A 17,385-nucleotide genomic window follows, 5' to 3' on the forward strand; every position below is an offset into this window, starting at 1 on the left:
TTAAAATATTTGTTTAGTTCAGACGTCGTGAATATCACAAGAGGAGGCTACTTATGAACTCATCTCATGTTCACGGTGCATTCAGGTAGTGGAAAAATTTGGAAACTCGCCATTTGAGAGCGTTCACAAACAGGCAATATGGCTGTCTCCAGAACGTGATTTCCTCCAATCACCACAAATGCTGCCATGTCAAGTGACGTCAAACCTACTTCTTGGAGCTCTCAAAAACTTCCCACTTCCCTAGTTGAATATTCCTACTTTGACAGGTTCTCAGGTGTATTTTCCTACTCAGAGCTTGTAACTTTCCCACTTCCCAGTTTGTTATTAGTCAAGTACAGTTAAGCCTTTTAATTTAGCTCAGCTGGTCCAGTACACATACATCAACAAAACGACAAAACTTCTGACAGGTGAAGGGAAATACTCTGATTACCTCATTACAGAGGCACCTGTCACGTGGTGGGAATATAAGAAAGCAAGTGAACAGTCAGTTCCTGAAGTTGGTGTTAGAAGCAGGAAAGATGGACAAGGATCTGGGTGACGTTGATTAGGGCTGAATAGGGATGGCTATATGACTGAGTCAGAGCACTTCTTTAAAATGACAAGTCTTGAGGGATGTTCCCGGTATGGATTGATTTGTACCGTACCAAGAGTGGTTCCAAGACGGACAACTATTGAACTGGCAGCAAGGTCATAGGTGCTTGAGGCTTCTTGATACATGTGGAGAGTGAAGGCTGACCTGTGTGGAAGAGCGGGGTAATTGGATCCTAAGTGAGTGAGACAATGACAGTAATAGCTCCAAATAAAATATGTACAATATTTCAAGATTTGGTGCATCCCTAGGAAAAAAAAAATCACTTTGGATCTAAAATGAACAGTTATCAAAATATGACTTTCAAAAAAAAAAAAAAAAAGTGGTCTCCTGGTTGAACTTCTTGCTCCCAGTGAGGTTATACTAGGCAGAGGATAAATTGAGCCACATGTACACTGATTATGTTGAAGTAAAACCAAATACCTTTTCACCTCATATTGCTGTTCCCCAGCATCTGTGGACTGTGCTGGGAAAAAAATTAGGTCACACTCTCAACTTCCAGGTCTCAAAGGATCTGCTGCCAACGTCTTGGTGCCTGATGTCACAGGAGACCTTCACAGGTCTTGTTGATTTAAAGCATTGACAGGTCAGAGCTGTTTCGGCAGCACAAGGGGTACCTGGTTTTATTTGGTGATCTGTGTTCAAGCTAAAGGCTACAGCTTCAAGTGCCACAGATGCAGACAGGCATCATTTTAATGCCGTGGTTCCTGTAGCGGTAAAGTGATACTCCATCCTCCCGAAAACACACGTTTTGTTTGTCATCTGTGATATCTGAAAAAATAGGGATTATCTCTGCGGTAGAGGCTTGATTGAGCAGAGCGGGTCTGTGTGTACTACACACTCTCCCATTGTGTTTATTTTCCTGAAAGGTATCGACCCCCCCACCTCCCTCAAACACTGCAGGGAGTTGTAATCTCTGCAACATCTGGGCTACTGTTCCACATCAGCCAGCTGGGAGGAAATCAGATCAGACCAGATGAGCTCTCGGGGTCGACGCATGAACCCACGTGACCCCCACAGGCTTATGCACAGCGCACACATGCTCAAACACACACACACACACACACACACACACACACACACACACACACACACACACACACACACACACACACACACACACACACACACACACACACACAGAAACATGTTGCTGAATACAATGACATCTTCACACAAACAAGCGAGGGTTGTAGAAGCCGTGCAGGATAACACACACACACACACACAAATGAACAGGTGACAAAGTTGTCATGAGGATTTCAGACGATGAATGGATCGCTGAGGATAGTGTAACTGGGAGAGGATGTCATGTGTGCACCGGGGCACATAGATCCTGACATCTACCCACAATCTTCTCCCAGCAGCGAAACACATCACTGCCGCCTGTTCTTTTTGGTACAACCCTCATTGTATTAGCTTCTTATATAGATGAATTTGTTTCACAGTACACACAAAGCACCAAATATCTGAAACATGCAAGTTGTAAGCAACCCTTGAATTAGGTTGTGAAGTGTCTAAGACGAGGCATGCAGGGGATCAGTGTGGCAGACTGGCAGGGAGACAAGCAGCAAACAGATAATCTGGGTCTGGCAGGTCAGTGTGCTTTAACAGTAGTAGTCTGTTTATTCAACTCTTTAACTGACAAGAGTGGCTAGATTTTGATCTTAGCAATGCATCAACTGACATTGGAAAGATATATGAAAGAGGTTGCTCCTATAGTGATGAACAGCATTAAGATCCCCTCTGTTTGATGTTTTTAGTACGTTTCTCCTAGTTTTTGGCTGCAGAAGGCAGCGGGATTCTGTGAAAACAATCTACAGCACAAAATCACATTTAGTGACCATCTTGTTTTAAACATAGTATAGCATGTGCCGGCTAAAAAGCCAGATATTTTCCCACAGGAGGTGGTAGGGACCAAAACCAGAGCTAAAAGAGAGTGAATATTGAATTTACAATCATCAGGTGGACACAAACTCCATTGTAAATGATAATGTTGCCGTCTAACAACTGAATATGTAAATAAACCACTGTTTGCCAATACATTTGCCATATCAACTTAAAATATGTTAATAAATCAATATATTCACGACTGGTTTCTGCTGCCTCCAAGTTGCCACTTTACTGCATGTTTAAACTGGTATAAAAACGACAATGTCATCCTCTAATAGGATGTAATATAAAGAAGCATAAGTACCTCTAAATTGTACTTAAAGCTGTTTTGATAATTTTTTGGCCACTAATGGGCAGAAAAACAAAACAAGGTGACACACCTACCACCTCTCATCTAAACTTTAAAAGTTGTTCAAGCTTTGGCTACATGTTAGATAATTGAGTTGAGGAGAATCTCAACATCTGTTGCAGACACATTTTTGTTCTTCTAGTATCCAGAGCAGTATACACAAATGATTAAAGCTTTTAGACTGAAATACTCACACACAACTAAATACACAACTTGCATTTTGCATATTTAAAATGTTGAAAATGCTCTTCATTACATGACCTGAACATAAATAAGAGTATTTATTATCACATCAGAAATTTAGGTTTTTCTTTTTTTAAATCCTCTATTATAATTAGATCTATTTTACAAACATCTTTTGACTCCTCCTTGATGCTACAGCTGAAGAATTACACTGTTGTTGTTGTTGTTGTTTTGTACGTGACAGTAAAAGGAGTCAAACTGTCAGCTCTGATTTTCTCCTCACGTACTCCAAACATATGTATTGCTGTCCTCCAGGATTCATGCTAGGTTTGTCTTTGTCAATTGGTGCTGGGTATCATACTGAGTTTATCAGAGGAAACAGCTGCCCACAGCAGGCAGAGACTCCATTATACAATAAATCTTTAGACCTTATGACAATTACAATGTGCTCCAAGTGGCTCATGGACCGTTTTGTTATGTGGGCCATTATATGGGCCGTTTATGTTATAAACAACAAATGAATGAATGAATGAATGCAAGTATACAAGGATTTGTAGATGAACATATCACAGTTGACATTAAAGTCACTTTGAAACGTTTCAGCATTGGTGGTTTACCCTGATCTCAGAGCTGCAGAGTTGTAGATTCAGATGACAGTAGAACACAATAGAATCCAGTATGTTAATACCATGAGGTCATACGACGTATGCATGGCTCTGTATTTAGGTTATATGTTCTCTGTGGGATTTACGTCCCAGATTGAAGGATGTGTCTGTCAGCAGAACATTTAATCTGACTGTCAGTGGAGCTGAATGTTGAGGTTGAACTCCTGCCACCAGGCTGTCAGTGGAGCTGCTGTTAGAACTGCTGCAAGGAACAAAGTCCCCCAACACACAGGCACGCACACACGCACACACACACACACACACACACACACACACACACACACACACACACACACACACACACACACACACACACACACACACACACACACACACACACGACACAGCACAACACAAACCAGACGGACACCTCTTAGACTAAATACAGCCTGCCGTGGCTCTGCACTCCTCTGTTATTCCAAAACTTCATTTCTTTGTGACTATGTCCATCCACCGCCACACACACACACACACACACACACACACACACACACACACACACACACACACACACACACACACACACACACACACACACACACACACACACACACACACACACACACAGAAACACACAGTTGATATCTAGAGTACACAGACACTGTTTGGCCATCTGAGGGAGCTTTTTATCTGACATTGAAAGGTATGTGTGTGTGTGTGTGTGTGTGTGTGTGTGTGTGTGTGTGTGTGTGTGTGTGTGTGTGTGTGTGTGTGTGTGTGTGTGTGTGTGTGTGTGTGTGTGTGTGTGTGTGTGTGTGTGTGTGTGTGTGTGTGTGTGTGGGTGCATTTGATTTCACTTGATTGTTCCAGAGTTTTACAGAAACATTGTGTTTGCTCATTTCACACAATGTGAAATCAAGGACTGACAGAGAGGACAGGCTAGAGAGAGGGAGGAGGAGAGAGAGAGGGGAAAATTCAATTAAAGTCAATCAAAGGCAAATTTCATTAGCCGTGACAGCCTGGGAAAAGGCAAACAGGAGAGTATCAGTGCTGGAAAAGAACTGTTATTACTGACATTACAGAGAAGATACCAGAGGCCACGGCAGTTTGTCTCCAAATAGACCTGTGAAACTCACTATGAGCAAGAATAGAAGGTGCAAACAGTGTCGGCACATCAAGGAAATGTATGTCATTCACTGTGAGAAAGGCAGGACACAGCTGGAGGATACCGGACATCATAGCTATAACAGGCAGCCGCACCCTTACAGAAAAGAACACATGAATTACACAGGTGCAAAAAAACTCATGTGATCACGTGATTGGGCACGTGATCACATGAGTTTTACCTGTTGAAAACTTGTGGTTTTGGAACATTTTCATGGTGTAATGTGTGAATCCCATAACTTTTCATGTGATCACGTGGAAAACATGTGAAACTCGTGGACAACACTGCTGCTAAACAGGCAATCTTAAAGCAGCACACAGCTTTAAACTCGAACTTGAAGAATATGAGAGTTCCCGATATATTAAAAGCAAACATAGGGTTCAAATCAAATTAACTGTCTTAATGAAAGAAAGCAGTCCAGGGAAGCCTACACGGGTCGACAGACGAGATGTATTTTTGTTCACAAGGACATTAGTGGGGACAGCAGACTTCCTCTCGAGCTACATCCTGTTGGTTCTGCTTTTAATGGTCTGAAACATGAGAATGTCCCCAACATGTTTCAACAGGAGCCCGCACAGGATTCTCAACCTGCAGGCATACACTGTGGCAACAAAACACTTCCTGAAATAATTAACAACTGTAGCCCGTGGCCTTTTTCCACACGCGGTAAAAAAGAACCTGCAGAGCGGCAATTAACAGTTATTGTTCAGTTTTAAAGTGGAAGTCTGTGGATTTTTATGTCGCCAAGACAATTTCCGAGCAATGGCGAGAACTGAAGTGCGCGTGTTAACCTTGTGTTGTTGTCATAGGAGGAGCTTCGTAAAGTACAATATCACTCAAACGACACGAGCTGAAGCTCGGAGACAGACTTTTAAAAGAGCTCAGGGCTGCACATGACAGTCTGACGACACAGTCTAACTGGAGCGTCGCCAAATTCAGCGAACACCTGCTTTGACCGTGGAAACTTGGGGGGGGGGCAGTGGAAACAAGCTGTGACACAATGGCGACAAATTGGCACCTTTTATGTGGCAAATTTGTTGGCACACGTTGGAAGCAGACACTTCGAAGCATCAGTATTCACTCAGAGTTGCATCTTGATGAATATTCACTCTATTTTAGCTCTGTTTTGGTTCGACCGCCTCCTGGAGGAAGTATGTCGTCATTCAGCTGCTAAGCTAACTCTGTTATTTGGTGCAGGCCGAGTTATGCGCGGCGGGTTTTCAGAGCTTTTAATCACTGAAAACAGCTGCCTGTTGTGGGCAGAAAAATAGATACTGAGATAAAAGTTGTCGACGACAAAACAAAAACAATTAGCTGAAAGATGCTAAAATGCTGTTAAACAAGAGAGGAACTGCAGAATTTGGGGATAACTCTCTATGGCTAATTTTGCGTGCGATTTAAAGACATCTTAAATCTTGTAGCATCGGTTTTATTTTGATGAGTCACCCAACTTCATGAAAATGCAACTATAAATCAAATCAACTTTATTTATAGAGCCCTCTCCGCACAGAGAAGCAAAAATATTGAGCAGAAATATGAGTGCAAACATATAGGAACATGTGTTTACAACTTTGATATGCAGTCATGAATGATCAATCTATAAATTAGCAGCGTAACATAAAACAGTATATAATAATAATCATGGACTATCTATAGATAAGTGGATAAAGAAGGTTTAGAGGTGCTTTAAAATCAATGTAAACAAAGAGCTGGGACAAGTAAATTAAATTTGCTTGGTGACAGGAAGTAGCTCAGAGGCCAGATTTAGGATCAAAAGTGTCAGTGAAGAGAGAGAAATTATCATCTGATTTTATGAATCAGTCGCTCTTCACTTGAGTATCAGTCCCTCTCATGTCACTGTTGAGATGCCTTCCGATGATTCTTAATGTGAAAGTCTCAACGCCTCTTCGGATCCTTTTCATTCCTCCGTGAGATGAAGAGAAGTCATCACATCAACATCTTTTTTTCCTGCGCCGTGTCTGTAGAGAATAACCAGCCAGCTGGCAAACTTCAGGGGCCCCGGTTCTGTTAGTCTTTCCTGATGCACTCAGTCAGAATTTAAATGCTGTGATCATTAGACGCTGTCGCTGTCGGTGTAATGTGAGAGCTGCGAGGTGCTGTGAAGTGCTCTCGCTGCATAAAGACTGAGAACATTCTGCAGTTCGGAGAAAATTACTGTACCCTTCAGATCTTTGATACGACGGTAAATTAACTTCCGAGATAGAAAAGATATTCCTTTTATTTTCACATTGGTAGCACAGACTTCACAGAATCTTTGTCTTTTATTTATTGTGCAGATGTCAGCCCGGCTGCTACCTTTGTGGGTAAAAATAACCCTCTGGACTGTAAATATCATCAGTCACTCACAGGCAAACTATAATTGTTCAGATCAGATGAGCAGGGAGAGCAGCTGCCTGTGCATGAGGCATGCATCTAATTACACTGGTTGATTGTCACATGAAAAATGTACTTAATTGTCTTGTGTATCTGTACTGTAATGATGGATACCTGTAGTTTAGTGGATGTTTTTTTTTGTTTTTTTGAAATGTTTGTTGCTCCTCCAGGACAGCCTCCGAAAGGACTAACACCACATTCATTCATAAAAAAAAAAAAAAATGCTTGTTTGGGCACTTTTATTTTGAATTTATGGGTCAGGACCCAAAATGAGACAGAATGACAAATGAGAAATGTCACCTCAGCTCATAAGAAGGATATCACGTGAACTCTTAAAATGCAGCTTCTAATGCTTTGCCAGCACAAACGTCTCTGCGGTTGAACTGATTAAAGATACACTCAGAGCTGATAGACTGCCAGCAGTGCTGCAACAGTGTGTTTTAGTGCGCGCACACCTTTTATGTGAAGTTATTTCAGGCCTTCAGGCTTTCAATTACACCCAAACCCAGTATGAAAGCTCCTGTCACTTTTCTCACTTGTTTCCCTTTTTGTAACGAAACGATTTTGTGACCATGTGACTGAGTGGGTGACAGAAGGAGAGAAACACACGACGAATAAGCCTGCAGGCTTATTAAGTGAGTGTAATGGGCAAAGGACTGGGCGCATTGTGTGTGTGCTTTTTCAACCCCAAGAGGCCGTTAACGTGGAGCTCCAGCTGAACGCTCCTCTCCGCCTTGACAAACAGCCAGCCAAACGTCTTCATGAAAACAAACAACCCATAATTACCCCTTCCAACCACAGCATCACTTTCTGCAGATCGGCAATCCAAAAGACTCAGTCTCCGTGGCTACCCTGTTGCCAGGAGACAGCTCGGGTGGGCCGGGTTGATGTCTTAGAAATGACAGACATGGGCAGAGGTGACACTGGTAAATGCCACATTGCTCAAAAATAATACATCTCCTGCTTAGTTTCCTAAACTGCAATACCAGCTTTTACCGCCAGCAATCTGCAGCTGGAGACATGGAGATGGGAAGTCACAGCATTAAAGGTACTTTGTGAAGTTTTCTTGTAAACAAACTCAAGTTCCATTTACATTGTGTGTTTCTCACCAAAATGTATTGTGTGTGTCCCAGAGGTCTAAACATGTATTTACGAACTATATATATTAATTATATATATCAAGTTACCATAAACTGTATATAAAATTGTACATAGTCTCTCGGTGTGAAAATTGAATCCATGATGTTAGTGCTCGAAGTCACCTTCTCTCATGAAGTCATTTAGCTGGGTTCACTCTTTTTGATCATTGTTTTGGTGTTTTTTCTGAAAATAATTCCATAATTAATTAGATATTAGGTCTCAAACAGACCTATGTTGGAGGCATTTCTGGTTTGATTGACATGCCTGTGGTAGAGTCAGGTTTCTGGTATAGGTGGGTGAGGCATAGTGTCCTCAGGATCCACCACTCACTCCTCCCCAGTTTGTCCAAATATGGTCCTTTGTGGCTCCAAAAAACCAAGACGGCAAAGGCCAAAATGCCAGAATCAAGGTTGATGGCAATGAGTGACGTCATGGTGGGTTGCCACTGGTATGATAATCACTCACTCATCAAAACATTACTTTATAGTGATACTAGTACTCTAGTTGTTGTCTACAACTACATCAGAGTACCTTTATGTTGAGGAAAAAGTGACAGTTGCAGGATAAACCGAGTTTGTCTTTGCAAAAGACATTTGAAGTATTCTAACAAGGCCGCATGGTGACTTCTGTCTTCCCTTGTCATAAACTACATCTTCTAGTGATTTCAATGTTTAGATTTACGGAAAAGATTGAGCTTTAGCTTCCCCAACTGATAAAGAAGGTAAAACTGTAAAAAAAATAATTTAGAATAGAGCACAGTGCAACTAGAAATTACACAACAAAAGAACAAACTAAAGCACTGATTTTTCTTGGGTTCATCTATTTTTGCGGACTCACACATTCACAAAATTACTGTCCCAGTAAGTTGTTTAAGTCATGGCGATGCCTCCTCAAACAGAAGGGCTATTTTTAGTCCAGCACACATCTCTGACCCTATTCTGTCACTGCAGCTGTGACTTGACTGCGAGGCGAGTGTCGTACTGCTCTTAGAGCATCACTGTCCAGGTCTCCTGAGTGGGTCACTCAACTCAATATGCATGTGAGGGCGCTTTGCTTTCTTCGGGATTCGCTGTCACCCTGCTGCAAGACAGAGGAGAGGTGCAGCGCCAGTGCTGTTACTGTGCCGCCATCTGCTGGCCACATTGTCTGCACAGAAGTGATGCGTTGTTAATGAAACACACAGTAGCCCTTTGCCCTACTTCCTTCTCCCTTCCATATCTCACAGAGTGGTGGCGAGGTCTGAAGAAACACAGTGTACTTTGCCTAGATGTCAATCCAAAGCAACATATTCCCTCGAGGGGATTCACCCCGGACTAAAAACTCAACTGAGCGACACAGACCGCGTCTCAAATTTATTTACAAAATGTATTTACATGAGGCTGGATAAAGAAACCCCTGGCACCGTTTGACCTTTGACCTCGGGCCTTAGGGAGTATCAGATTATAGACTGATGAGTCAAATGTCCTCATTCAGAGATGGATCTCTTTTCAGAGTAAAGTGCATGTTAAACAGTTAAACAGCTGCGGTTGTATAATAGGTTTGTTTATCCTTGTGCTCTGCTGTGTTTTTCTAGGAACTCTCAGTGCTTCGCTCCCTCATCGCTCCCCTCTGTCCTGGTGAGAATCTGAAGGACGGCCTGGTTGAAGTCCTCTGGCTGGTCGGCAAAAACGTAATGACCCGCTCCCCTGATCACCTGAGACACAGATGAACAGAAACAGTCAGATGTTTTGGGATGAAGTTATCGTGCTCCCCAGAGGCAGGTTATCTCCAAGCAGTCACAACGACTCTTTACATGTGGAAAAGCATGGATTCATGCCACAGTAAAATATACAAATGAATACTGAGTGTAATATGAATTTATCTTATGAACATTTACATCTACAAAGTCAAGTAAAAATGTATTCTGTGAAGGAAAATGTATGCACCAATGCTGCAGACGTTTCTCTTCGAGGTAAAGAACCTACTGTAATTTCCACATCTGTTCTGGTTTTCTTTAACGCATATCCAGAGTCGCTGTCAATGCTGGAGCGTGATCCGTAAATGAAGGAGATGGGAATGTGGGCTTGGACCTGGCCGATTCTCTCCAACATGGGCCTCTTCGCCCAGCCATAAGGGATGGTCATGTTCTTAAAGGCCGTCTCTCCGCTAAAACACAAACAAAATAATGTCTGAGTTTGTATGATGCTTTGAGAAATAACATATCTGTGCGTGTCGGGTTAGAAAGTTGCTCACCTCGGAGTCTGGGCGTTCACATGGTAGATGTAGTCGGACACGGTGTTGTCGTTGAACACAGAGGAGTATTTCTGCTTGAAGTCCGACCTGATGGTCTGGACCAGCATTGGACCTGAGAGAGGAGAGGTGCAAAACATAGAAATTTATTCTCTGCAAATCTAATCAGGCCATTGCCAAGAGCGCTGGCAACTTCACTGGATGATTGCTTTGTGGTGCACCACAGTGTTTACTGTCACAAAGAGGGATTTAGTTTTCAGACCGGATTAAAAAGAAAAGGCCTTCAACATGTTCATCTTTTGTGGTTAATTCCTGTTTAAGAAGATTCAGGCGACAAGTACCAACGTACTTTTGTCTTTGGTAGCAAAAGCTGCATTTTTATGAGGAAAGATGTTTTAAAAAAAAAAAAAAGACTTAGTGTGAATACTAGTAGATTGAGATGGTTAAGATATCTCATTCAAGGCCTAATTTTTGTTTTTTATTAAACCACAGCACTGCTGCTAATTATACATGACTTTAGAAGTTTAAAATCATCTTAAAACATCTAAATTTGTGTGCTGAATATGTAATAGAAGAAGAACATGTTTAAGTGTGTGAACGTAAAAGCATGTGTCTGTGTGCTGACCTAGAGGCCCGGCAAGTCTGAGTCCAGCCAGAGGGTTGAAGGGGCTCATGAAGGCCCCCATGGCTCTGATCCACACGGGGATGGAGTTGTGGTTGGGGTTCTCTGGACGGGCTGGGAATCCCCACGGCTCCACCAGCAGCAGGTGTTTTACCCTGTGTGTATACATACATACACACACACACACACGCAGAGTTACTTGATAAATACACACTAAAATGTAGAAATTCAATTGTAAACACACACATTTACGTTTTATGGGCTGGCAGCTTGTTAAGCAGAAGAAATGTACCAAAAAAAAAAAAAAAAGATAACAAAACTCTTTCACAAGACTCTTAAGGTTTTAAATAGCCAATGGATTAATTTTATAATCGGCACAAATATTAAACAACAAAAACACTACGTATTACTGACAGAATACACGGCGATCTCGAAAAACTGCTGAAGCACTACAATTGAACCTCATGTAAAACCTTAACATTTAAGGACCCTCCTTCCTAAAAATGATGACAGTAAATTCAGGTAAAAATGATTATTCTTACAAATAAATGACCTGCCAGTTATTTATCAATTCACTGATCAATTGTTTAATCCATTAAATATATAGTAGTCAAAAATGGCCATGAAAACCACCCGCAGACAAATATAACTTGAAATGACCAGATTTTATAGACCATCACTCAAATATGTATTTTATTTAAAGCCATATGTGATCATAAAACATTTGAGAAGCAAAAACCAGCAAATGTTTGACTTTTACGACTGAGAAATGACCAAAAAAACTCAATCAAGTTGCTGTTTAAATAGTCAACTAAACTCCAAAGTCCCTGACCCAAACCTCTTCTTCTTGGTATTTGCTGCAGTTGAGCAGCACACCGTCCTTATGCATCACTTTTACTTCTGTAGATAAAACTTGAATTTGGACATGTATCTCCAACAAGGGCAACTGGTCGCTGCTCTCTGTAGAAGAAACTTGATGTGAAACTGTCCGAAGAACTGGAAAACCCCTTGTAAGAAGCTGGACCATGTGTCCTCTCAAACAGACACACAGACACACACACACACACACACACACACACACACACACACACACACTAGAGCACCTGTGTGGGTATTTAAGCGTGAAGGCCGCAGACAGGTATCCTCCCAGGTTGTGTCCCAGCAGCACCATCTCCTCCAGTCCCACCTTCTCCCTCCACTCCTCCAGGGCCGCCACGAACTGCTCCTCGGCCCCCTCGGCGTCGGCGATGAACTGGGGACGGCTGCTCCTGCCGAAGCCCAGCAGGTCTGGAGCGTAGACCGGTCCGCTGCCGGACAGGGAGTCCAGGTTCTGGGCCCAAAGGGCAACCCCACCTCCGAAACCGTGCAGCAGAACCAGAGGGGTCCTGGGCTGGGCAGGCGGAGGTGGGAGAGACGGGTAACATGGCTGCGGATGGGTGGAAAAAGCTAAGGTCCAGAGATAGTTGCCACTGGATATTCGGACGTGCTGCCTGGAGAAAGGCCGCTTCACAGCTGAGAAGAGAGATTGTGGGGCGGGGATGGATGAAAAGTAGGTGAAATGTGACTCATTACAACTGCTTCACATTAATCAGACCAACTTCTGTTTTTTTCAATAACCAAATCTGGTCCTTTTGACTCTTTTTATGCAACAGTCAAACTACTGACTAAAAACGTGTGAACTAACAGCTCTTTAAGTCACACTTACTCTTGAGCATTTTTTCCTCTGCATCTTTCAGCTGAGAAGGAGAAGTGGGGCACCAAGAGGGAAGCCAACTTAATATCCAGGAGCTGGGATTCAGACGAAACATGCAACCAAGCAGGCAGACGGGACACATGAAGAGCATGCAAACAAACAAACAAACTATGAATTGTACTTTGACCATGTGACATTCCTGTTATCAGTGCTGCTGGTATGCAAAAAAATTGATAAGACTAAGATTTAGACTTTATTAATCCCACAGTGGGGACATTTAGTCGTCACAGCAGCATAGACACAAAAAAGGTGCACACAATATGAATTTTTTTTTTACAAATACGTATACATAAAATAAGATAAATACAAATAATTATTTTAGAAAAAAAACAACAACATGCAAATAATATAGAACGATGCCCAAACACATGTTTTGTTTTGTATATTTTGTGACCTTTATGTCCGATGACATTAATAAAACATATCAATTTCATGTTTACTTTCTTTTAAACATATATAATTAGTTGCTGAAGAACTTATAGAAATCCATATAGCCACGATTCGGCACAGACCAAATGAACGCATTCAGAAACTGTCAACACAAATCCAGAACTTTGAAACACAAAAGCAGGCTAAAAAATGTGATTAAAGAGATTAAAAATAGTTTTGTATTCGAGTAAAGGTATTAGTTAATACCCCTAATAAACAACAAGTGAGTGGTAACTCAACCTTTGTACTTAACAACGTATGCATAGTTTCGGGCGTGTTTGTCACTACTACTGAAGAGGTCAACGCTAATTCAAGAAACAATGTTGTTGGGCAGTGTTATCGACAAAACAAAAAACACCATTTGCGTTGAAATTAACAGACAAACTTTGATATGAAACCGCGGTATGAAACTAATGGTATGGTTATAAAAACTTGGTCAAAACCCGGCTCACCTCTGCTCCATGCCAGGTTGTATCTCCTCCGCCATCCTTCGCATGGTTTATTATGACTTGATGGTCTCGCGAGTTGGTGAAGTTGTGAAAAAGTACAGTCGGAACTATTTATGATGCGTTCATGTACAGTCCGTAAAGAAAACCAAAACCTAAAAAAAAGAGTAGTTTGTGTGCAGCAGGTTACTAACTAACGACGTGATTAATAAAGGTGTTATTGAAATGTTTTAACAAGTCGGTTAATTATGTGGCTCATTGTGGATTTGGGAGGTTTTAAAGTGCTGTTGTTTGTTTTTCCAACTGTACATGAAGGCAGCAGCACAACCAGGGACGACACGGCCAGGAGCTCAGGTGGGCCGTCTTAGTCAGGAGTACGGATTCTTCCTCTAGCTTTCGGATAGACACTTCCCTCATTTAGTTTATTAACTTTATCCAAGCGGTAAAGATGTTGCGGTTTATTTTTTTTTACAGGGAAACTGAAGTATTAAGAAACACGTAGTGCCCGCTGCAGGGCTAAATTCACCGTTACTGTTGTCAATATACTGCAGTTACTGACCTCCAGTGGCTTCACACAACAACAGAGGTAATATACCATTAAACACAACGCTAAGACATAAGCCCTTAAAATAAATACGTAATTAGAATGAAAGAACAGCTGAATAATATAAAATTGAAGGAGTGTAAATACAACAGAGGTTCGGTTGAGCCAGTTACCTTGTTAATTAGCATAATTCCAGCTCCAGTGCCATTCAGCCAATCAGAGGCCGATCAATTAAATGACGATCTAGCGACTGTTATCTTTGTAAGCACATTTATGTTTTTTTCTCCTGAGAAACTTCACTTGAACATAACATTTCTGAAAGGCCACCCCGATATAACTTCTCGGTGTAAATGTGAGCAAGTTTTGAATTGTGTATAGTTTTCACCCATCCTGCTTAAAAAAAAAAAACCCTTTAGCTGTACTACTTCTCTTTGAACAAACGGTTGTGAAAAAGGACAATTGATTAGCGTTTTACACAAATGAGGACATCATTTGATATTTGCATTATGGTTACCATGGTCAAAATAATTCCAGAATAATCCCATTCCTGTATGGGGTTAATTAGACATGCACAAACAGGCACTCGCCCAACAAGGGGTTGTTTTCTTGAAAGATGAATCTGTTTCTTTTTTTTGTAGGTCATATGCAAGGACAAACCAAGGTAGAGGATTTGGGCTTTCCTCAAACTTTTTCAGACAAAAAAAACACAATTGCTCACGCAGAGATTAAACCTTTGCTTATCTTTTCTCATCCTATAATTTAAGATAAGGCAGAGATTAAATGAAAAGTTAATTTAATTCATTATCCTTGAGGATTTGAGTGTACAGTATGTTCATGTTGCTACAGCAATAGCACCTTTGCTATCTTACTTTTCCCCCTTTTTAAGCCTCTACTCTTCTCGTGAATCTCATTAAATCTTAAAAGGGAGTTTATCATATAGATTTATAGAGGAGTTATCTTAAAAGCTCAGGAGTATCCTTCAAGAAATTATTCTGTAGTCCGTGCTTGCTGACTACACATTTAAGAGTTATTTGTGTCTTTCGGAGACCTCGGGAACTGGAGGCCACTTAATGAATTCAGCAGGATGATATAGGATTTAAATTTGTCTCCAAAGAACATACAGTATGTCTGGTATAAACTGTATATTATGAAAGTAAGAAAAAAGTCAACATTGAACCAGCTTTACTTGTGTTTTCATTCCCCCAACATGGTGGCAAGTCCATGTGTATAACTGCTTTTCAGTCACTGTGACATAAGAGCCACTCTCAAACGATTTGTGATTTTCTCTCACAGGCGGAGGACGATTTGAGGAGAGCCCGTTCACATCTGGTCCACAAGGTGGTGTAGTTGTGCTCTATTAGTGCACACACACTCTCGGATAGATACACAGGGTGTTTCTCACTCTCAACAATGCGGTATTGGTAGGCAGAATCCGTCAGAGGTAAGACAAGACTCCTTCATTGCATTGGGAGATTCCATAATTCAACTGTTCAGCGTGTGCAGGTGTGCGTCATTCTTCTTCTTGTCCTTGTTCTTCTTGTTTGTTTTAATGGCGAGTTGCAACCTAGTTGACCATCATTGTCACCTACTGCCATTTAAAAAAAAAATGGAGGTCCCATTTTGTATAAATAAAGATTTCCTTTTATTTATTTTTTTTACCATCAAGTAGGTGCTATATAAATACTTTGAAAGTGTCAAAATGCTCAGGTCATGTTGAAATGCACACAGCCCGTATTCAGTAACTGTGCCGTTTTGTGTTGTCACAAACTCACACTCCTGTCATATGTGTGCCCTCACACCGGCCCACTGTCAAAACTTTAGTCTAAAGAAAACCTGTGGTTGTTCTGAGCGTGTCAGTCAGCAAAGAGTCAGCCAATCAGAAAACCCTAGACATCTAATTGATGGCACAGACAGCTCCAGAGGGAAGCTTAGGAGATGTAAAACTATATTCAGATGGTTTTCGGTACTTGAAACCACAAAGTGTCTGCATAAGAATATTAGCAACAACAAAAAACACCAGAAAAGTGCAATATATATATAACCTTTAAATGTAAGCATCCACAATCAGTCACAACAGCTTCTTTAATAAAAAAAAAAAAAAAAAAAGAGCAACCGCACAGATGATAATAGCTGGATCAGATACAAAATAAGATTAATTTTGGTGACAGACTGCATTTCTTATTTGTTGCAGATTTTGGAGACTCAAAATAACATGCAAGAGATGGAACTGACTTAAGAAATTTACCTTTGTATATATGAAATTTCCCTAATAAAATAAAAACAGTTAACTATGGTTCATAAATTATATTTCTATTCAAAATATGTGAGAATATTTCCCCCCTCACCTATTGTTGTGTTACAGAGTCCTTATATTCTAGGTGTGTACCATTGAAAAGTTGTCACGTGTTGTACATGCGACTGTGGGTGCTACGAGGACATGGATGGACACCTGGTGCAGAATTTTCTGAATGAATGACTCCCGTCTTTGGTAGACTTTCAAAGGATCATAGACATCGGAACAGCCTTTCGCGGGGTTTGACATCGTAGCATCCTAAAAATGGCGCCTACCAAGGACGCGTCCTTAAAACTGAGAACCAGCCACTCTCTCTGACTACTTCGTCCTTCATTCCTCAAACACAATTTTCCTCTCATACCACCCACTTCTGGTGGCTCTCAGACGATGGGCAGACTGAGTGGTTCCTGAGTGCTTCATTTCCTTCACTGCCATAGATGCACACACTGTCCGCTCACTCTGCTGAGTACTCAAAATTTCATAAGCCAGTAGACAATGAGGCTGTAGCCAAGCCCATGGAAGAGCAGTATAAGACCGTAGCTGTCTGGAGACCAGTAACTGGAGGAAGCTTTTAGTGAGGAGACAACATTAAGCTGCAGCATCGTGCTGCTGGGCTCATTTTGCCTCACAACTAAATGCTGGTCCTGCTAGCTAGATATTATACATACGCGCTTCCTCTTGTTTTATCTGGGATTCAAAATCAGTAACTCATGGTCTGGCAGCAAATTGTCTTAAACAAAGAGTCTGTTCA

General features: G+C 41.4%; 1 protein-coding gene across 1 annotated transcript; it reads right to left on the reverse strand.

The window, feature by feature from the left end:
* Positions 1 to 9,264: 9,264 nt before the first annotated feature.
* Positions 9,265 to 13,848, reverse strand: LOC138634514 (1-acylglycerol-3-phosphate O-acyltransferase ABHD5-like). The gene is made up of 7 exons (XM_069721495.1): positions 13,804 to 13,848; positions 12,875 to 12,957; positions 12,273 to 12,681; positions 11,173 to 11,324; positions 10,551 to 10,662; positions 10,283 to 10,463; positions 9,265 to 10,011 (listed from the first exon to the last, which is right to left on the reverse strand). Exons 1-7 carry the CDS (start codon positions 13,845 to 13,847, stop codon positions 9,898 to 9,900), a joined length of 1,095 nt encoding a protein of 364 aa, XP_069577596.1. The 5' UTR covers position 13,848; the 3' UTR covers positions 9,265 to 9,897.
* Between the last annotated feature and the right edge of the window lie 3,537 nt (positions 13,849 to 17,385).

Source organism: Brachyistius frenatus, unplaced genomic scaffold (genome assembly GCF_029030835.1).
Source record: "Brachyistius frenatus isolate BFR_SWC_R1_liver_20210118 unplaced genomic scaffold, ASM2903083v1 Contig_266, whole genome shotgun sequence".
Taxonomy (NCBI): domain Eukaryota; kingdom Metazoa; phylum Chordata; class Actinopteri; family Embiotocidae; genus Brachyistius; species Brachyistius frenatus.

Bases quoted from the DNA above. Each gene is read 5' to 3' on its own strand.
- LOC138634514 (XM_069721495.1), bottom strand. From the start codon at position 13,847: ATGCGAAGGATGGCGGAGGAGATACAACCTGGCATGGAGCAGAG. The intron at 12,682-12,874 runs GTAAGTGTGACT...CTCTCTTCTCAG, and splicing joins AGAGGAAAAAATGCTCAAGA to CTGTGAAGCGGCCTTTCTCC. The intron at 10,012-10,282 runs GTAGGTTCTTTA...TCTGTGTCTCAG, and splicing joins GAACAGATGTGGAAATTACA to GTGATCAGGGGAGCGGGTCA.